The sequence below is a fragment of the Terrapene carolina genome, unplaced genomic scaffold (assembly GCF_002925995.2).
Source record: "Terrapene carolina triunguis isolate 2854851 unplaced genomic scaffold, T_m_triunguis-2.0 Scaffold42, whole genome shotgun sequence".
Taxonomy (NCBI): domain Eukaryota; kingdom Metazoa; phylum Chordata; order Testudines; family Emydidae; genus Terrapene; species Terrapene triunguis.
Window position 1 is genome coordinate 4,490,683 of NW_020664393.1, and position 19,500 is coordinate 4,510,182.

The 19,500-nt window shown below is 43.3% G+C and overlaps 2 protein-coding genes across 3 annotated transcripts in view; both read left to right on the plus strand.

The window, feature by feature from the left end:
• The window catches only part of SLC22A16 (solute carrier family 22 member 16), a 52,289-nt gene extending 49,329 nt beyond the window's left edge, over positions 1 to 2,960 (plus strand). For both annotated transcript variants that reach the window (XM_026653673.2, XM_026653674.1), the window contains exon 8: positions 1,817 to 2,960. In XM_026653673.2, the coding sequence (XP_026509458.1) occupies positions 1,817 to 2,029 (213 nt within the window). In that variant the 3' untranslated portion in view covers positions 2,030 to 2,960. The remainder of the gene's footprint in view (positions 1 to 1,816) is intronic.
• A 13,380-nt stretch (positions 2,961 to 16,340) lies between these two features.
• The window catches only part of DDO (D-aspartate oxidase), a 44,208-nt gene continuing 41,048 nt past the window's right edge, over positions 16,341 to 19,500 (plus strand). The window contains exon 1 of the mRNA XM_026653691.2: positions 16,341 to 16,402. The gene's annotated coding sequence lies outside the window, so the exon portion shown is untranslated. The remainder of the gene's footprint in view (positions 16,403 to 19,500) is intronic.

A 19,500-nucleotide genomic window follows, 5' to 3' on the forward strand; every position in this document is an offset into this window, starting at 1 on the left:
ACAGCTTGGTGTTTCTAACTGAAAATAACTCCGGTCAAGTTACTGCTGAGAGTTCAATTTTGAAATCTCCTTTCTGACTTCCAAAGAGCTATTTTCATTTAGAATTAGGTGATGGTTGCCTGCCAGTGTGCCTATATCTGTCTGAAGTGCTGTGTTATGAAAGTCATAGCCACAGCCATTTCATATGTTCTGTCTCATGTTCAGAGGGAAAGTATTAAACAAAATGGATCAGAGCTTGGGATCAGTACAGAGCAAATTGAGGATATCACAGTATGAAAATGCACAGCATAACACTTGTAAAACAGAAAAAGAAGCCTGCCAGAAATAGTGTATTAAAGACCTGTATTTACAGAGAAGTAGAGTGAGAGCATAGGGAGCATAATGGGATAAGATTGAAGATTAGTGTGTTAATGTCTGTACAATGCTTTGAAGATGTTAATTGCTAAGTATTATCATTCTTATTGAACAATAAAAATTAAAAGAGAAAACAAGGAAGAATTTTAAAAAGTACCGATTGTCCAGAGCAGTGGTTTTCAACCTGTGGTCCATAGACCCTGGGGGGTCTACAGACAATGTCTAAGGGGACCGTGAAAGGTGACTATGAAAATAAAGTTTCAGATCCAAGAAGAGGCATTCCATTTTTCTGATGGATCAAAAGTACAGTATGTGAATTCCCCCACCTACAGGTCAGAACCTGGAAGTATTATTGTTATCATAGAAGCCCACAGTTCAGCGCCCTTTCTCAGACTGCATCAAATGCCACGCTGAGCACCTGCAACATTTATAGTTGAATTCTGTTCAGTCAGTTTTCAGTTTAAGACTTCTATGGTGGGAGTCTGCAGACCACAGGTTGAATTTCCACAGAGGTCTACCCCTCCATTCAGAAAGTTTTAGGGGTCTGCAAATGAAAAAAAGGTTGAAAACCACTGGTCCAGAGCAACAAATTGATGGGAAATCATCTATTGTTCTTTGGGACAGCATCTTCCTGCATGTGTGCACCTAGCACAGTGGATCCCGACCCTGACTGTGGTCTTTGGCTACTACCACAATAAAATAAAATGATAATAATAATAATAATAGTACACTCTGAAAGCACAGTGCACATACCCAGATCATAGACGCAATGCATGGGTCAGTTAGAAGCCAGGCCCCTGTCAGCTCTCTCTCTCTCTGACTCAGGACATCATTCCTATTCGGAACAGCACATAAATATGTACTTAAGCATCTTCCTGCATAGGAATGGACTTAAGTGCTTTCTTTAATCAGGATCTCTATGATCACAGTTAAGAGATCCTGACCTACAGCTTGCATTGGCGAAAGGTGCCCAAAATATGATGATGGATAGAGTAGGTAGACAAAGAGCCAGGTCTACAGCTTCTTTTTCTCCCTCTGTGTGACAGCAGAGAAGTTGTAGTCCATTAAAAATGCTTAAATTCATTTTACATTTAATCTTACAATTACTTTTAAAATTACTATCTGCTAAAGAAAATAGTTTTTCAATGAAGTTGCATGCATTCTATTCACTTCTGCAAAGTTGTTCCTGCTTACACTGGAGCTGTATTTAGCTCATTGTGTAAAACATTTTACTTGGTCTGTGTTAACTTTGCTGGACAATCTGTCATTTATTTATGTATTTAGTTTTGTTTTATTTTATTTTAGTAGTTGCAGCAGGGAACATTTAAGACTTTTGATCTTTGGTTTTCATTGAAGTTCATTGTGTACCCAAATTTTAAAAGTATCTTCGCAAGCAAGACCAATGTTTTCCATGAACCCAAAGACATGTTTATCCCTTACATTAATTGTTTATTTCTTCCAGTTGCTTGTTGGAATCATGGCCTTTCTGAGCGGAATGCTAACATTAATGCTCCCAGAAACTCTTGGAAAACCATTGACTAATACTTTGGCGGAAGCTGCAGAACTGGGAACAAACAAGAACAGCTGTTTGGGAAAATCACCCCCAGCACAGAGTGGTGCAGTGTTAGAAAAGATAGAGATGCATAGCCAAGAGTCACACAGCACCGATGAATAAAGCAACATCAAGATTGCTGTCACCAGTTTTAATCCTCATTAATTCTATAAGACCATTTTATTAGAGCAACCTGACCATGGTATTAATGCACGCGTCTCTTAATTTGTATGCAATCTTGCCTATTCTAAAGGGCAAATATTAAAAGGTCTGGTAGAAAATTTGAAAGGATTTTTAGAGCCATTCTCAAACTTATTCGTACTTTTAAAAATCTGGTTCATTTGCTTTGACTAGTAGGAGTGATTATTGTTCATTTGGAAGATACCAGGTTTTTCCAGATTCACATAATATTTCCCTTCACTGCTTTAGATTTTCTGCAGCTGTGCTGGTAATTGTATCATGAAATCCCCTGTCAATAATTGCCATATTACAACTGACAGACACAGACTTGTGACTTATTAACATGGTAAACTCAAGCACACACTACGAAGTCAACAGAAAAGGCTCTTAATTACTGTGAGAGGTTAAACAGAAATAAAGATTTCTGTTTTTCACACTTTCTTCTGGAGAGACTGCCATTGCTAAAAATAAAAATATTCTGTGCAACAGCTTCTGACAAAAAAAATCATTTTCAATTTGCAGAATGTGCAATAGTATGAATACTATTCATTTTGTTTAATGTCAAATGTATTTTTTGTTATTGATTTAGAGAGAAAACTGCTTTGGAATTCTGTTGCAGTATCAGTAAAGTCTGTGTATACAGATAAAATCTGGTATTTTTGAAAACCGTATTCATTCCAGACTGTTACGTTAAATGGTCATTTCTGTTCAGATCTATCATCAGTTTCTTTATATCATCCTAGGGTAAAACCAACCCCTGTGCAAAGCATCCACACAAGGCTTATGTATCTTTTTAGTGCTCAAAATAGGATTTAAGTAGAACTTAAGTAGTGCATAGGCCTTGTGCAGGGCTGGGCACCTAGGCTCAGATCCTCAAAAGTATTTAGGTGCCTGATTCCAATAGGAGTTAGGTGCCTAAATACCTTTGAGGAGCTGGGCCTTAGTGAATAAGTGATATATAACTGCTAGCATCAAAATGTTATTTTTCTCATGGACCATCTATTTGTAGTTCCATTTATTTAACACTATACAGAACCAAATGCTAAAAAAATTGATTTTTGGTGGAAGAAACTTATCAACCATTAGAAATGGATGCAACAGTCACTAATTCCTGCAGAAGCCTGTGAAACATCCAGAGCTGGTGCTAGCCCATTGGGAATCCTAAGCAGAAATATTTTTGCTCCCCCCCCCCAACACTAAGACAGCAAGTTCGTATAAGAAAAAGTGAAGGGGGGCCCCCCCTTGAGCTGCTTGGGGCCCTATGCAATTGCTTAGTCTGCTTACGCCTAGCGCCGGCTCTGAAAACATCCCCCTGTTATATCACTCGTGCTGATACACGTGAGTGATGGAGACTGTAGAAAACACTAACTGGGATAGATTGAGGACATCATTTCACTCTAGCTGCTATTTTTATAATTTTCTATCCCAGCCCTCCCGTTTTAGTCTACCTCTAGAGCTAGCAATTTCTTCCATACCAGTGCAGCCTTCTGTATTGTGCATAAAAAGTGTACATGCTATGCAAGTAATGGTTTGGACTCTGCTCATGGTTACATCTGTACAACTCCTCTGACTTCAGTGAGTTCTGAAAGCAGAATGATTCAATATCTCTATGCCTCTCTAACAGGAAACAAAGCATCTCTCTTTAGTTACAGCACTGTCCTGGAGTTCAAAGTGTAGAATCATAGAAGATTAGGGTTGGAAGAGACCTCAGGAGGTCATCTAGTCCAAACCCCTGCTCAAAGCAGGACCAACACCCACTAAATCATCGCAGCCAGGGCTTTGTCAAGATGGGTCTTAAAAACCTCTAAGGATGGAGATTCCACCACCTCCCTAGGTAACCCATTCCAGTGCTTCACCACCCTCCTAGTGAAATAGCGTTTCCTAATATCCAACCTAGACCTCCCCCACTGCAATGTGAGACCATTGCTCTTTGTTCTGTCATCTGCCGCCACTGAGAACAGCCGAGCTCCATCCTCTTTGGAACCCCCCTTCAGGTAGTTGAAGGCTGCTATCAAATCCCCCCTCACTCTTCTCTTCTGCAGACTAAACAAGCCCAGTTCCCTCAGCCTTTCCCCTTTACGGGGTGTTTTATAGTGCAGGAGGGAAACAGCATAATATAATTCTAACAGGGTAGTAAATTGATATTTTCTGATATTACAGCTGCCAGTGACACTGTTAATTAAAAGTTTAGGTTGTTACACGTTGCCAAATGCTGTCCTGGAATACATGGTCCACTGTATAATGACATCTTGAGGTCTAAGAGTACTAAAGCTACTCCTTAATCCTGACCATATATGGAGCATTACAATATACTTCTAACAAGCTATTAACACAAAACTTAAGTTAATTCCAGGACTAAGGTGACTACACGAAAAATCAATTTAGGTCTGCACCAATCAAAGTCAGTGAATGGCATAAGTTCTATTGACTTAAGTGATTCAGGACCAGACCCTTGTTCAAAATCTGTACAATAAAGAAGGAAATTAAACACAGTACCTAAATACCCAAAATTGTTTAAACATTTCCATTGCTATTACTGGAAAGCTGGATAAATCATCAGGGGCTGCAAATTTAATGCTAATTGCAACAGAAAATGCAGCCTGGTGTCAAAGCACTGGTACTAGTATCAAGATGGGAAGGTCAGAACTTTAGTAAGGCGCACAGACAACAGAATGACAGTTCTAGATATATTTTTAGGTAAGAAATGTAAGCATTTGGTGGATGTAAATACACCAAAACAACCTCAGAAAAATGCAGGGACTCAATCAGCCTAGGAGATGAGCATGAGCAACTTCCATTGAAATCAATAGGAGTTGTGCATGGACATCTCCCATGGATGATGGGACCCCAGAACTTGTCTTAAAAGTAGGAATCTCCTGTTGTTCCCTGTGTCTTTGGCTGCAACTCTCATCTTCCTATCTTGACAGGCTGACAGCGTGGTTGCTTCCTGCTTCGCTATTTCATATTTAAATTATGTACAAGGTCCAATACACTTTAACAAAGTAATCAATTATTAGTGATTTTGAGCCAATTCCTGGTTGCATTGAAGTCAATGGGAGTTTTGTCTTTGATTCTAACAGAACCAGAATTTTGCCCCAAAGGCCTGAGGAACCATGTTGAGATGAAGACCAGAGGATTAGTTATTGAATGGAGAAGAGTTGGCTTTCTAAAATAAATCATACACCTTGAGACTTGGGGTGCAAATGGGGACTCTTTTCTGTCAATTGAAGAAAAACATCAATTGTTTTTTCAAATAAGGAAACCACAGCTGTTTATGTACCTCCCTGTTTGTAGCATTTCCAAAAGTTTTTGTGTTTAGCAAGGATTGTACTACTGACAAAAGTATGTTTGACACTAGTATTACATTATAAATATTACATAGCATAAACGTGGAGAGAGAGTTTCTCAAACATTTTTTCAAAGGATCTGGACCTTCTTTAAAGAGAGCCTTGATTTTGAGAATAATAATTTCTAATCCTTTGGGGGCATATTTTCCTCTCAATGCTCATGAGAAAAATCCCATTAACAGTGTCTCTTATTTTCTCCTTAACCTCGATAGTGGGTCAATTATATCTTACTAATTAATGGTTCTGACTGTTCCTGATGATTTATAATCTATTTCCTTTTAATTGTGGTTCATCATGATTGTCGGTCATTTTGGCTGTAAGATGTTTACATCCTAAAAATGATATCACATTGTATCATATAACAGTGAGGGTTATCAGACTAATACTTCCTGGGTGAATGAGTGCAATGATTAACATTTGTTGAATTCTAACTGAAGAAAAATAATACGGTAATATGCTTTATATTTTAAATCAAATGCATTTTTTAAACTAAGCTTTAAGATGTATTTTCTAATTTAATGTCTGACTTTAATGTCTTTTTATACATTTTGCTAGTTTAAATCAACTATGGGAAAAATAGCTATGCAAACTACATACACTATGGGCTAAGTCCAGTGGGCTGTGCACTGAACGTGTCAATAGCAGACGGAATCCACCCCCTACGTGGTTGTGTAGCTGGTTCACAGAGACTGAAGAAGGCCCACATTCCCAACTCTGGGGCGAGTGGGACTAGAGGATTCTCTGGCCTTGCCCTGCTGCTTCCTCAGTTTATGCCCACTCATCCCCTGTATTCTGTCATGCAGGGACCCTCCACAGGGTTTGGCTCTGCACCATCTCGGGGCTATTCACCCATTTTTATGGCCTTCCAAAATCCAGCCTCACCTTGTACAGCAGATCTATACTGCTAGAGGCCTCTGTGGGTACTGGATTTGTCCTATGTATGTGTCAAATGTACTTCTAAGATACTTGCCTAGATCTCATAACAAGTATAAAGGATAGAAAAGATTAAAAGACTAGTTATGAATTTAAATAATAACAAGGTTATCTGTGATATCAAGAGAAATTCCTATTGTACGCAATAAAACAACACCCATATTGTTGAATCACTCATGAAAAAAGGTTAAGGGAAATCCATATATGGTAGTTATTCTTGCAGTTGGTTTGTGATGCCAGATTCTATATACCAGGCAATTTATCCATTTTGATAATAGGTGAGGGACATATATACTGTTCTAACTGACCTTGTCTACTGTGTTAAATGCAGCATACATGAATTTAATACAATATGCATTATCAGGGCAATGGAATTTTGTTTTTCCATGTATGTATTTATCATCTCAAAGTAGAACAATAAAGTGGAATATACATTTAATCTTTACCACCATGGCTTCAGAGGCAGTCGTGCACTTTTATTTTTCCCTTATATAGTCATTCATATGCACTGGTGTTATAAACTCATTCTGAGGAACTATATTAACATCTGGAAGGTCCATAGAATGATTTCCTTCAGGGACACTGTACTGTATTACGGTTTTGCATGCTTTGGGTTGACAATTACCACTTGTGTCTCTCTTTGTCATTTGTGTTTGCTGTTAGAAGGCACTGTCAGCTAGGAGCTATACAATATAATATGTTTCAGGATTGTCACTTTGTATCACTCTGAAGCCTATTATGTCTGTAGAGTCCTAAACCATTGTGATATCAAAGGTACCACAACCTATCCCCACCTTTACTCTTCAGCTAATTTGCATGTAACTGTTTCTTTGGTTTTAGGAGGGAGACTGCACAGATGGTCGATTGGTTGGTCCAACTGCCACACCCATCCATGGCCCCACAAAGTCGTGAGACCTCCTCATCAACCACCTCCTGGCTCTGGCCAAAGTTACCATCTATAATACCAGGAGGAGGATGTTAGACGAGGGGATGCTCTGCGACTGTGGGGCCTATTTCCGTACCTCCCTGGTCTCACACCTCCGGGCAGAGTTCCACTGGGCAGCGTCCGCTGGCTCCCTTGACACCTTTGAGGAGCAGTTGGCGCTGTCCGGGGCTCTCTGCTCGGTGTCCCCATCCGGCACCCTTATTTTGAACCTTTGACCATCACTCCTCTCCCTGTTTTCTCATTAGTTGTCCCAAGAGATTGGTTGGTTCCTGGGTCCAGTGGTCCCTCCTGCTAGACTGGGGGAGGGGCCTTTAGAAGTGGGCGGGCTTGCGCCCGCCCACCTCCAGGGTTTTCCAATAAGCCACACCCATCCATGGCCCCACAAAGTCGCGAGACCGCCTCGTCAACCTCCTCCTGGCTCTGGCCAAAGTTACCATCTATAATACCAGGAGGAGGATGTTAGACGAGGGGGTGCTCTGCAACTGTGGGACCTATTTCCGTTCCTCCCTGGTCTCACGCCTCCGGGCAGAATTCCACTGGGCAGCATCCGCTGGCTCCCTTGACACCTTTGAGGAGCAGTGAGCGCTGTCCGGGGTTCTCTGCTCGGTGTCCACATCCAGTACCCTTATTTTGAACTGTAGTGGGGTGAACACCCGCTCCAGCTCGGAAGGGGTTGGAAAAGCCCTGCAGAGGACTGGGGCTGCAAATGGGAGCAAAACCCTGGCTGATTGGGGGAAGTGGCTGCAGCTGGGGCCACGCCCCAAACTGAGCAACTAGGCCTTATAAGAAGGCCAGGGAAGCTGGACAGAGCAGTCTCTCTCTGCTTGTAGAGAGAGAAGGGCCTGGCTGCTGGGGAACTCACCTAGGGGACCTAGAGGGAGGCAGAGCTGGGGAAAGGCCTTAGGTGCTGGGAAGCCCTAGGCCAGCAATTCCCCAGGCTGCAGGTCCTAGTTCTAGGCCTCCTAGGTATTGGGCTTGCAGAGGGGCATCCAGAGGGTGGGTAAAGGCAGCCAGTCCAAACCCCTTGTTGCCTGTGATGATCGGCTGATAGACTGCAGTCCGCCCCAGGGCGCAGGGTTAAACAGAGACTGGCAGTAGCCATGACTGAGGTGACGTGGGGATAGGGGGTAGGGGTTCCCCTGCCGGGGGGGAACCCAGCAAGACCGTGAGGTACTGCAGGAGGCAGAACCCTGAGAAAAGGGCACCGGGGTCCTGGGAGGGACATGGGGGCCAACGGCAAGTGAATCACTGGCCTGCAGAGGGCGCTCCTAGGTCGAAGAGCTAATTCCCAAGGACGACCAGTAGGAGGTGCCGCCAGATGAGTCTGCACCGGATTACATGAACCTTTGACCGTCACTCCATTCCCTGTTTTCTCATTAGTTGTCCCACGCAATTAGTTGGTTCCTGGGTCCAGTGGTCCCTCCTGCTAGGCTGGGGGAGGGGCCTTTAGAAGTGGGCGGGCACATGGTTGGCGCCCACCTCCCAGGTTTTTCCAATAAGGCCACACCCATGTGCCCAACTGTCATCCACACAATTCCACACAACTCTTCTAGCACAGCTTTCCTTACACACAAATCAACACAACCATCCACACATCACAACCACCATACACAATAACCCCAAAAACACATAGTCCCTATCACAGCACCCACCCCTCATTCACCACCTGCACAAATCAACACACCTCTCCCAGCACAATGCCTCCTAGACACAGATCAACACAACCACCCACACAACATAAGCAGCATACAAATGGGATTCACACTCTTACTGTCAAATTTTTAAGTTTTTCAGTTATTTTTGCTTTTTATACACAACTTTGTTAATTACACCCATGTGATTGTGCAGGCTTCAGCTACTAGTAGAATGTGATCCTTTTCTGCCAAGGCTTGATATAAACTTGCCATTGTAGAAGTCTCTCAGCCAAATTCAGTAGTGACAAAAATGGCTATATTGTTGTATGATGGGTTTGAGTTGGCCATAAAGCATCAATTTGGCATTCAGTGGGTGTGGAAAATGTATCACTTAAACACAGAGGGGCAAGAGGGAGTGTGATGGCATGTTTGCCCCACACTGACAGATAAGGGGTTAATAGAGCCCTAGGGAGCAAAAAGCAGCCAATGGGGGGCGGGGGCTATGAGGAGTAGCCAATCAGGGCCCAACATTTCCATATAAAAAGAGCTGCAAGGCAGAGCAAGGTCAATAGCTACCTGGAGCTTGGGGAGGGAGGATTGTCTGGAGTAGGCTGCAATTCTGTAGCACTTTGGACAGAGCAGTGCAGGCAGGAGAAGAGAAGGAGCTCCAGATGTGCTGCTGAGACTGAGGAGGGTGCTGTGGCCATGGGGAAGTGGTCCAGGGAAATTCAATGATAGTAGAAGCAAAGGAACGAAGTAAGTTACTGTGGTCTGGAGAGTCCCTGGGCTGGGACCCAGAGTAGTGGGCAGGCCCAGGTCCCCCACACTCGCCACTGGGGAAGCATCTGGACTAGGAGCTAAACCCGCCTGGAAGGGGGGGAACATGGCCAGTGTCACAGTTGGGGGGCCAAGCCACAAAGAAGACACTGTGGTTCCTGAGGTTGCGAGAGGGGCTGTAGGCAGATGGCAGAGATTGGATGATGGTGTACAGACCACGGATGGGAGCATCGGCCTCAAGCTAATCCCCAAGACTGCCAGCAGGAGGTGACAGGCCACCATGGTGAATGATGCACACTGTGATGGTATATGGGTATATGGTAGCAGGAAAACAGGAGAGTATAAGACAGGGGTTCTCAAACTGGGGGTCAGGACCCCTCAGGGGTCATGAGGTTATTACATGGGGGGGTCGCAAGCTGTCAGCCTCCACCCCACACCCTGCTTTGAATCCAGCATTTATAATGGTGTTAAATATATTAAAAGGTGTTTTTAATTTATAAGGGGGGTCAGAGGCTTGCTATGTGAAAGGGGTCACTAGTACAAAAGTTTGAGAACCATTGGTATAAGATAAAGCAACCTGTAGACCTACCTTTCCTGCTGTCCCTCATTAGTCCAGGAGTGCATAAGTTACATTTATTTTCCACTGAACGCCAAATTGGTGTACGTTATACTACTTTCCACTGACATATACTTCCAAGTGTTTGTGTCATCACCAAATTTTGTCCTTTCTGTTTTATCTGTACTTGTCAGATGCCAATTAGTGGTGTTTAGGTTCAACTCCTGAAGTAAACTGAAAGATACTGGTAGAAAAAAATGTATGTAGAAGACAAAAAGTATTAAGTGGAGCAAATATCCCAAGCCTGTTCAGAGACCTGTTTGTTAAAGATTAGGGCCTTGATTCTCCTCTCACACCAGTTTTACACACACAATTCCATTGAGTTCAGTGACATAACTGCTGATTTGCATCAGTGTAAATAAGGAGAATCAAGCCCAAGGAATGCACCTCAGTTAGGAAAGTTCCCATTGAAAGACACCTACGATGTTGGCAAATGCAGAGTAACAGAATTTAGCCTGGATTGCCAGTGCTTAAAGCATGCCCGGTTGCAGACCTGGGTAATAAATTTTTGAAAAAGCTAGCCAGATGTCTGAGGGGCACAGGGGAAAACTCCCTTGGATTGACTGCTTTCCGCATTTGCTACCTCCTGGAGAAAAGCAGCCAATTAGGGCTGCTGCAGGAGGCAGGCAGACCTCTCCCCCCTCCCCACTCAGGAGCCAACAACATTCTCATGGGAGGGGAAATTGGAGGAGTGAGCAGAAAGAGCCCACCAGCTCAGAATGGCTCCACTCCCTCTTCTCCCCACCCCTCCTGTGAGCAATGGAGACAGAATGTCTTGCTGCTCCTCCCCACTCCCTGCAACATCCAGCCTGGCAAGAGGGGACTCTGCTACAGCCCCACCTGGCCTGGCACAGGGGATGAAGAACTCTAGATGTGAGAAAATGAGACCCAGAGGATCAGACATAGTGGTAAGTACAGTGGTAGTTGGGTATAGTGGTCAGTGTGGTAGCAGTTGGGGTGAGGAACTGGAGCCAGAGGTTGGAGCCAGAGTCAGGAATAGGTTGAAAGCAAAGCAAGAGTGGGGCTAGGAGCTAGGCTGGAGCAGGACTCGAGCAGGCCAAGGCCTATGAAGTCTGTCACCACAATCAGGCAGGGGAGAGTTCCAAGCCCTGTAGTGACATGGGGGCAGACTGAGGGGCTGTTGCTCCTGTGAGGCTTAGGGTATGTCTATACTTACGCGGTAGTTCGACGGCTGGCAATCGAACTTCCGGGTTCGATTTATCGCGTCTGGTCTGGACGCGATAAATCGATCCCGGAAGTGCTCGCTGTCGACTGCGGTACTCCAGCTCGGCGAGAGGAGTACCGCGGAGTCGACGGGGGAGCCTGCCTGCCGCGTGTGGACCGCGTCTGAACCGCAGTAAGTTCGAACTAAGGTATGTCGACTTCAGCTACGTTATTCACGTAGCTGAAGTTGCGTACCTTAGTTCGAATTGGGGGGTTAGTGTAGACCAGGCCTTATATACCTGCCTTGAGAGTCACCAGACCAGCTCCTGGCTTGTGGATTGGCTGGAGCCTAGCACAGGAATGACTCATCACTACATGTGGATTAATCAGACTCCTGTTCAGGGGTAACTCATCACTTCACATCAGGAGTTGCATGAGGAGCAGAGTTGAGGCTGGTGCATAGGCAGAACTGATGAGAGATTGAAGGGGGCAGAATAGATGTGGAAACAGAACTGATGTTGGGCTAGAGTGAACTGTGGGGACAGATTTCAGAGTAGCAGCCGTGTTAGTCTGTATCCGCAAAAAGAACAGGAGTACTTGTGGCACCTTAGAGACTAACTTTTGGCATTGGGAGCAGAATTAATTGCTGAACGGGATGGGCAGACATGGGTGTAATGATAGTCCCTATGTGCTTTTTTCAGGCCACTTTATGCATGCATACTGCATCATAGAAAAGACATGAGCAGCAATGGAAGACAGGATCTGTGGAACTAGTATGTATAGCTAATTCTTGACAAATAGTGCAGAAATCTTTTATGAATGACTGTTAGAAGAACCTTTATGCTCAAGAAAACAAGTTACACTTCCATTCATTAATATAGTTTAATCACAAAGGTTTCTGAATACAAATGACCCTTTCAAAGAAATTCTACAGATACTGTACTTTAAAAAGTGCATAGATTGTATAGCTGTCAGAAATAATGTGGTAGGTCTCATCTAAACCAACATATTGTTTAGCTGCATTACTTTCTCCTATGGAGTCTTGTATAATACTCAGATGTTTGTTGCAGATAAAGAGGATCCACCCAGAGGAGTCTGGTTGTTAGTGTTACCCTCTGATATGTCTTGTGGCAGATGAACTGACTGTCATAGTTGTTTGTAGTGTTGTTGTAGCCATGTTGGTCCCAGGATATCAGACACACAAGGTGGGTGAGGTAATCTCTTTTATTTAGAAGTTGGTCCAATAAAAGATATTCCCTCACCCGCTTTGTGTCTCTGACTACCAGAGGACAGAACAGACTATCACAGCTTTATGGGAAATTTTATAACATCCTATCACCATTGTTTAATTAGAAAGAAAAGTAGCTTCAGTTATACTGACCATGATGCCTAAGAAGCCAAGAATCACCAGATCTTTGTGTTAAATACAATCATAAGTCATCTTAATATGTAAGGCAATATTCCTATCATCTCACCCTGTCTTGAGAGTATTCCCCCAAGACTGAACAAATGCCATCTGCAAGTGAACAGTAAAATGATCAGCGTTGGAATCTTTAGTGGGAGCTACTCTTCTAAAAATAACTAGCCACTCATGTTGACTTTCATGATCTTGGAGCTGGTCAAAGAAGAAATGGCACAGAAGGACTCCATTCTCTTCTTGGGGATTAGAAGCAGGTTCACAGACTCTCATATATGTACTGGTGACTAAAGAATACAGGGGAGAAGAGGATCAGAAAGTTGAACTGCACCTCTCTGAAGCACTGTCCCAGCTGAGTTAATGGTCACTGTGGTGCTCAAATATTTCAACACTCAAATATTGTTGAGAAACAGAATCTCAGCCCCGCATGCTTTCAGTCCTGCCATTGAGTCATATTCCCACCTAATGCCTGGCTATCTACCCTGAATGATCCAAAAACGACTTGCATTTAGTCAGTGAAGGAAGAGCCACTATTATTGATCCTGGGAGGACGTTTAAGTGTAAGTACATTCATAGATTCCAAGGCCAGAAGGGACAATTGTGATCATCTAGTCTGAATTCTTGTATAGAACAGGCTGTGCTACTCTTGATGGGCTGCTCACAAACAGGGAAGAATTGGTAGGGGAACGTAGAAGTGGGTGGCAACCTGGGCAGCAGTGACCAGTTCAGGATCCTGACAAAAAGAGAGCAGCAGAATATGGACCCTGGACTTCAGAAAAGCAGACTTTGACTCCCTCAGGGAACTGATGGGCAGAATCCTATGGCTAATATGAGGGGGAAAGGAATCCAGGAGAGCTGGCTGTATTTTAAAGAAGCCTTATTGAGGGTGCAGGAACAAACCATCCTGATGTGCAGAAAGAATAGCAAATATGGCAGGCGACCAGCTTGGCTTAACAGAGAAATATTCTGTGTTCTTAAACACAAAAAGGAAGCTTACAAGAAGTGGAAATTTGGACAGATGACTAGGGAGGAGTATAAAAATATTGCTTGAGCATGCAGGGGTGTAATCAGGAAGGCCAAAGCACAATTGGAGTTGCAGCTAGCAAGGGATAAGAAGGGTTTCTACAGGTATGTTATCAACAAGTAGAAGGTCAGGAAAAGTGTGGGACCCTTACTGAATGGGGGAAGCAACCTAGTACAGATGATGTGCAAAAAGCTGAAGTACTCAATGCTTTTTTTGCCTCAGTCTTCACAGACAAGGTCAGCTCCCAGACTGCTGCACTGGGCAGCACAGTATGGGGAGGAGGTGAGCAGCCCTCAGTGGTGAAAGAACAGGTTAAGGACCATTTAGGAAAGCTGGACATGCACAAGTCCATGGGTCTGGATCTAATACATCCGAAGGTGCTGAGGGAGTTGGCTGATTGCCGAGCCATTGGCCGAGCCACGTGATTGCCGAGCCATTGGCCATTATCTTTGAAAAGTCGTGGCAATCGGGGGAGGTCCCGGAAAATTGGAAAAAGGAAAATATAGTGCCCATCTTTAAAAAGGGGAAGAAGGAGAATCCAGGGAACTACAGACCGGTCAGCCTCACCTCAGTCCCTGGAAAAATCATAGAGCAGGTCCTCAAGAAATCCATTTTGAAGCATTTGGAGGACAGGAAGGTGAACAGGAACAGTCAATATGGATTCACCAAGGGCAAATCAGGCCTGACCAACCTGATTGCCTTCTATGATGAGATAACTGGCTCTGTGGATATGGGGAAAGCGGTGGACGTGATATATCTTGACTTTAGCAAAGCTTTTGATACAGTCTCCCACAGTATTCTTTTCAGCAAGTTAAAGAAGTATGGGCTGGATGAATGGACTATAAGGTGGATAGAAAGCTGGCTAGATTGTTGGGCTCAATGGGTAGTGATCAACGGCTCGAGTCCAGCGGAGGGCAATGAAAATGATTAGGGAGCTGGGGCACATGACTTATGAAGAGAGGCTGAGGGAACTGAGCTTATTTAGTCTGCAGAAGAGAAGAGTGAGGGGGGATTTGATAGCAGCCATCAACTACCTGAAAGGAGGTTCCAATGAGGATGGAGCTAGGTTGTTCAGTGGTGGCAGATGACCGAACAAGGAGCAATGGACTCAAGTTGCAGTGGGGGAGATCTAGGTTTGGATATTAGGAATATTTCACTAGGAGGATGGTGGAATGGGTTACCTAGGAAGGTGGTGGAATCAAAAACCTCTAAGGATGGAAAGGCCCATCTTGACAAAGCCCTGGCTGGGATGATTTAGTTGGGGTTAGTCCTGCTTTGAGCAGGGGTTTGGACTAGATGACCTCCTGAGGTCTCTTCCAACCCTAATCTTCTGTGATTCTACACAGGCCATAGAACTTCCCCAAAATAATTCCAAGAGCAGATCTTTTAGAAAAACATCCAATCTTGATTTAAAAATCATCAGTGATGGATAATCCTCCACAACCCTTGGTCAGTTGTTCCAGTGGTTAATTACTCTTGCGGTTAAAAATTTGCGCCTTATTTCCAGTCTGAATTTGTCTAGTTTCAACTTCCAGCCATTGAATCATGTTATACCTTTCACTGCTAGATTGAAGAGCCCTTAATTAAATATTTTTTCTCTATGTAGGTTCTTACGGACTATAGTCAAGTCACCCCTTTATCTTCTCTTTATTAAGTTAAATAGATTGAGCTCCTTGAGTCTATCACTATAAGGCATGTTTTCTAATCGCTAAATCATTCCGGTGCCCACAATTCAATAACTGGACACAGCATCCCAGCAGTGGTTGCACCAGTGCCAAATATAGAGATAAAATAACCTCTCTACTCCTAAGCGATATTCCCATATTTATGTATCCCAGGATCACATTAGCTTTTTTGGCCACAGGGTCACACTGTGGAGCTCATGTTCAGCTGATTATCCACCATAATCCCCAAATCTTTTTCAGAGTCACTGCTTCCAGGATTCAGTTCCCCATTATGTAAGTGTGGCCTGCTTTCTTTGTTCCTAGATACATACTGTGACAGGTTCCCCCTGGGGTGGCACCTGGAACTGGGGTACCGCTGAGCCTGTTAGGGGAAAGGGGAATTAAAAGGGCTATTAAAGGACCCCTGCTAATGACAGAAGTTTGGCAATCCCTGATTTACCGTCTGTCACCTATGGTCTCAGTGAAACAGAAGAGGGACAAAATTAAAGGTGAACGAGAAGACAGTTTATTGGGTACAGCTAAGTAAAGAACACTCGGTGGTTTGGAATCAAGGGCCCACGCCCTCTAGCCCTTACACATGTTATGGACTAACAGTCAAGAAATCTATACGTTACAGATGAGACGTCAGTCACAGAGGGAGGGTCGTGTACGACCGATTGCCTCAGCTCTGGTGTGATGGACAACCCAGACCTTCTACTGTGCCTGGTGATGGTGATGTTCATAGGAGGAACACGGATCAAATCGGCTGCTGAACCAGGATCCCTCAATCTCAGGTAAGTAGGGACAAGTTGGTGCGTAGCCTCTCGGAAACTGCTGATGATGACTGATGACGGATGCGGACACGGGCTGCCACCATGATGGACAGCACCCTATAGCCTGTGAGAGGAGCTTATATACTCCTTTGTCTCCGGGCAGAATTGCCAGATCATGAACATGGCTTCCAAACAACAACTTTACAGAATTCAATATGGTGATTGTGAACAAAATTTTAAAACAATACCATAACATTGTACACAGTTAGAATATATGACACAACAATTTTCCCGTATAGTTTCCTCTCCTTGACGGTATGAAGGACTTTGTCTTCAATGCCGTCACAACAAACTCAGACTAGTTTAAAAGAGGGAACTGATATATAACGGTGACTATATTTAATTTTTCTTTTTATCCAAAACATGAGGGTAGTTACGTAAATAATAATCACTGGTTGGATGACCAACACAATGATTACTGGGTGTAACAGGATGTTCCAGAATTGATTAAAATCTACTGAGCCATTCAATAAACCTTCCCACCAATGGAAAGAGGCAGTGTCACTTCGTATCCTTTTTAATATCCTCTTAATTTGATTAGAAGAGTGATACACAGTAACCATCACTTCCCGGCTTTCCTGTTGTAATCGCTTTAAATGTTGCTTCCTGCCAGAGTGCAACATTAACTGTTTCAAGGCAGCAATATTAACTCCTAAATGAATGGGCTCTAAATGAGTATATAAAACATAATGTATGTTCACAGTTTGAACAGAGATTTGGAGCCTTATAAAATTAACATCACAACATATGATGGAGGAAACTGAACATAGACACAAATTAATATAAGGGTTATGAGAGCTCTTAAAATAGGAATTTACTAAGAACTCCCTGCACCAGTTTATCAAGCATATGCCCGTAGAATTAACCAATACCAATACTGAGCTCTTAAAGTTGGGCGGCTGGAGTTTATAGTTACATTTGCCCTCATTAGGATTTAGACAGATTTGAGAGGTCCCCAAAACTCCAGAGTCACATGTATAACCCAATCCTTTCTCCTCTAAACAGGATTGTAAATTGACACCTTGGTAGGCTCCATCTCTGCTGTGTACCCATTTGCTCAGTTCTATTGTAAGCAGGCCTGATCTGTTGAGGTTTAAGTCTAAGGAAACCAAAGGGTGTATCCATTCCTCTTGGGCATCTAGTAGGGTGAGGACATATGCTATAATAGTGTCATTGCTGGGTAAATATGAGAAATTGACTAGTCTCCACCATGCCTGGTGACGTTGTTCAAAGGCATTAGTGGCATTCACCCAGAGACCATTTCGTAATTCGATGGGGATTAAACCACTGAGTCCATTTCTAATAATATCTTTAGCCACACTTAGTACCCACTCCTGAGCCTGGATACATGCCATTGCCAGAGAGCTATTTGATTGCAGGATGTGAATAGTTCCTACCAGATTAAGGTGGTCTGCCTCCTGCAACTGCATCCAGCCTGGTAGAATGCTGGCAACCTTTTACTCTAGGACACTTACCTGGTTTAATGATGTTGTGAGGGGATTTGATAATGAGGCTATATCATAACCTAGTGCCCCAATCTTATTGGCTAAAACTTGCTGATCTATCATATTGAGGACACCTAGCCCCGTCCCCACCCCTCCTAATATGGTTGCTACTGTGTCCCTTTTTTTGTACCCGTACAGGAGATGCTTTGGGTACCACACCCTTGAGCCATGTGTGCCACCCAGATATCAAAGGGATGACATAGCATATACATTCTACACACACTTGAGATAATGAGATCGGGACAGGCATGATTCTTTTCTTTAGAGCATAAATTGGGTTAACCATTAACAATCGCGTAACACCTCTTTTTACAATTGGACCAACGTTGCTGATATAGTTTAGGGACAACCACGACATTGGTTATTTTGTGAATTCCATACAAACTTGTCACATGCCAATCTCCTGTATCATTGGGATGCACTTGTATATTTATACTCCCAGAACATTTTATATGAAATGACACATTTCCTTTAGCACAAAACATATTCATGCCAGGATGGTTAACATAACATAACTGAGTACAGTTAGAACATTTTAATTGAATGTGATATCTGAGTGATGGCATGTTAGCCCGCACTTACATTATTTACTGTGTACTGGAGACCCATTGAAACCTTAACCTTAAAATTTCCAACTGGCCTAGTTGAGGGAATGTTGAATTGAATGTAGGCATATTTACTTGGCTCCCAAACTGCTAATTTGTTTGAACGCTGCTCCAATAAATCATTATTGAACTGCCACGCACATTCATTTGGTAATTTTTGAACCCATGAAAGCTGTTCTCCATCCTCAGTGATAGCTCATGATCCCATTCATCATTTTCCGCAAAAGTCATCAGAGACTCATTATTGGTCTCTTCCAGACTACATAGCAATAGTTGTTTTAACTAAATACATACACGGAAGTTTCCCATGAAGTTTCATACTAGGCAATTCATAGTCATGGCCATAGATGTAAACTCAATCACTTTCATTCTGACTGAATGTTTCATTCACCTTACAGTACACGTGTTCATTTTCTTTAACAACCATAAAAATTATATACCTATAAATACATATATGAACAACAGTAGATACATGAATTTCATTTTAGATGTAGAAGTTAGCCCTGAAATGAAAGAAACAGAAGAAGGCATTAGTACCATGCAGTTATTTCCCCTTCCATGCTTTTAATTGGGTGGAGTGGAACCATTTTAAAATTATTTTTTTGCCTATCTTGAACTCCACCTGATATGTTGTAGGGCTAGCTTTGTTCATGATGACCACTGGGCCCACCCGCTTTGGACCCAATGAACGGTTCTTGTGTGAGAAAAATCTATGGAGGACTTTGTCCCCTTCTTGCCACTCTATAAATTTAAATGTTTCCCCCAGTTTGTTATTCATCTGCCTTATACCACATTTTAGTTGAAGGGCCACTTGCTTCTGGGCATCGCTGATGGCATTCAGTAAGGTGTTCATGTATTTGACCATTTGCACTCATGGCTGGTAGTAGTCGGGAGGCGCCCCTTGTCATAACTATAAAGGGAAGGGTAACAGCTCTCCTGTGTACAGTAC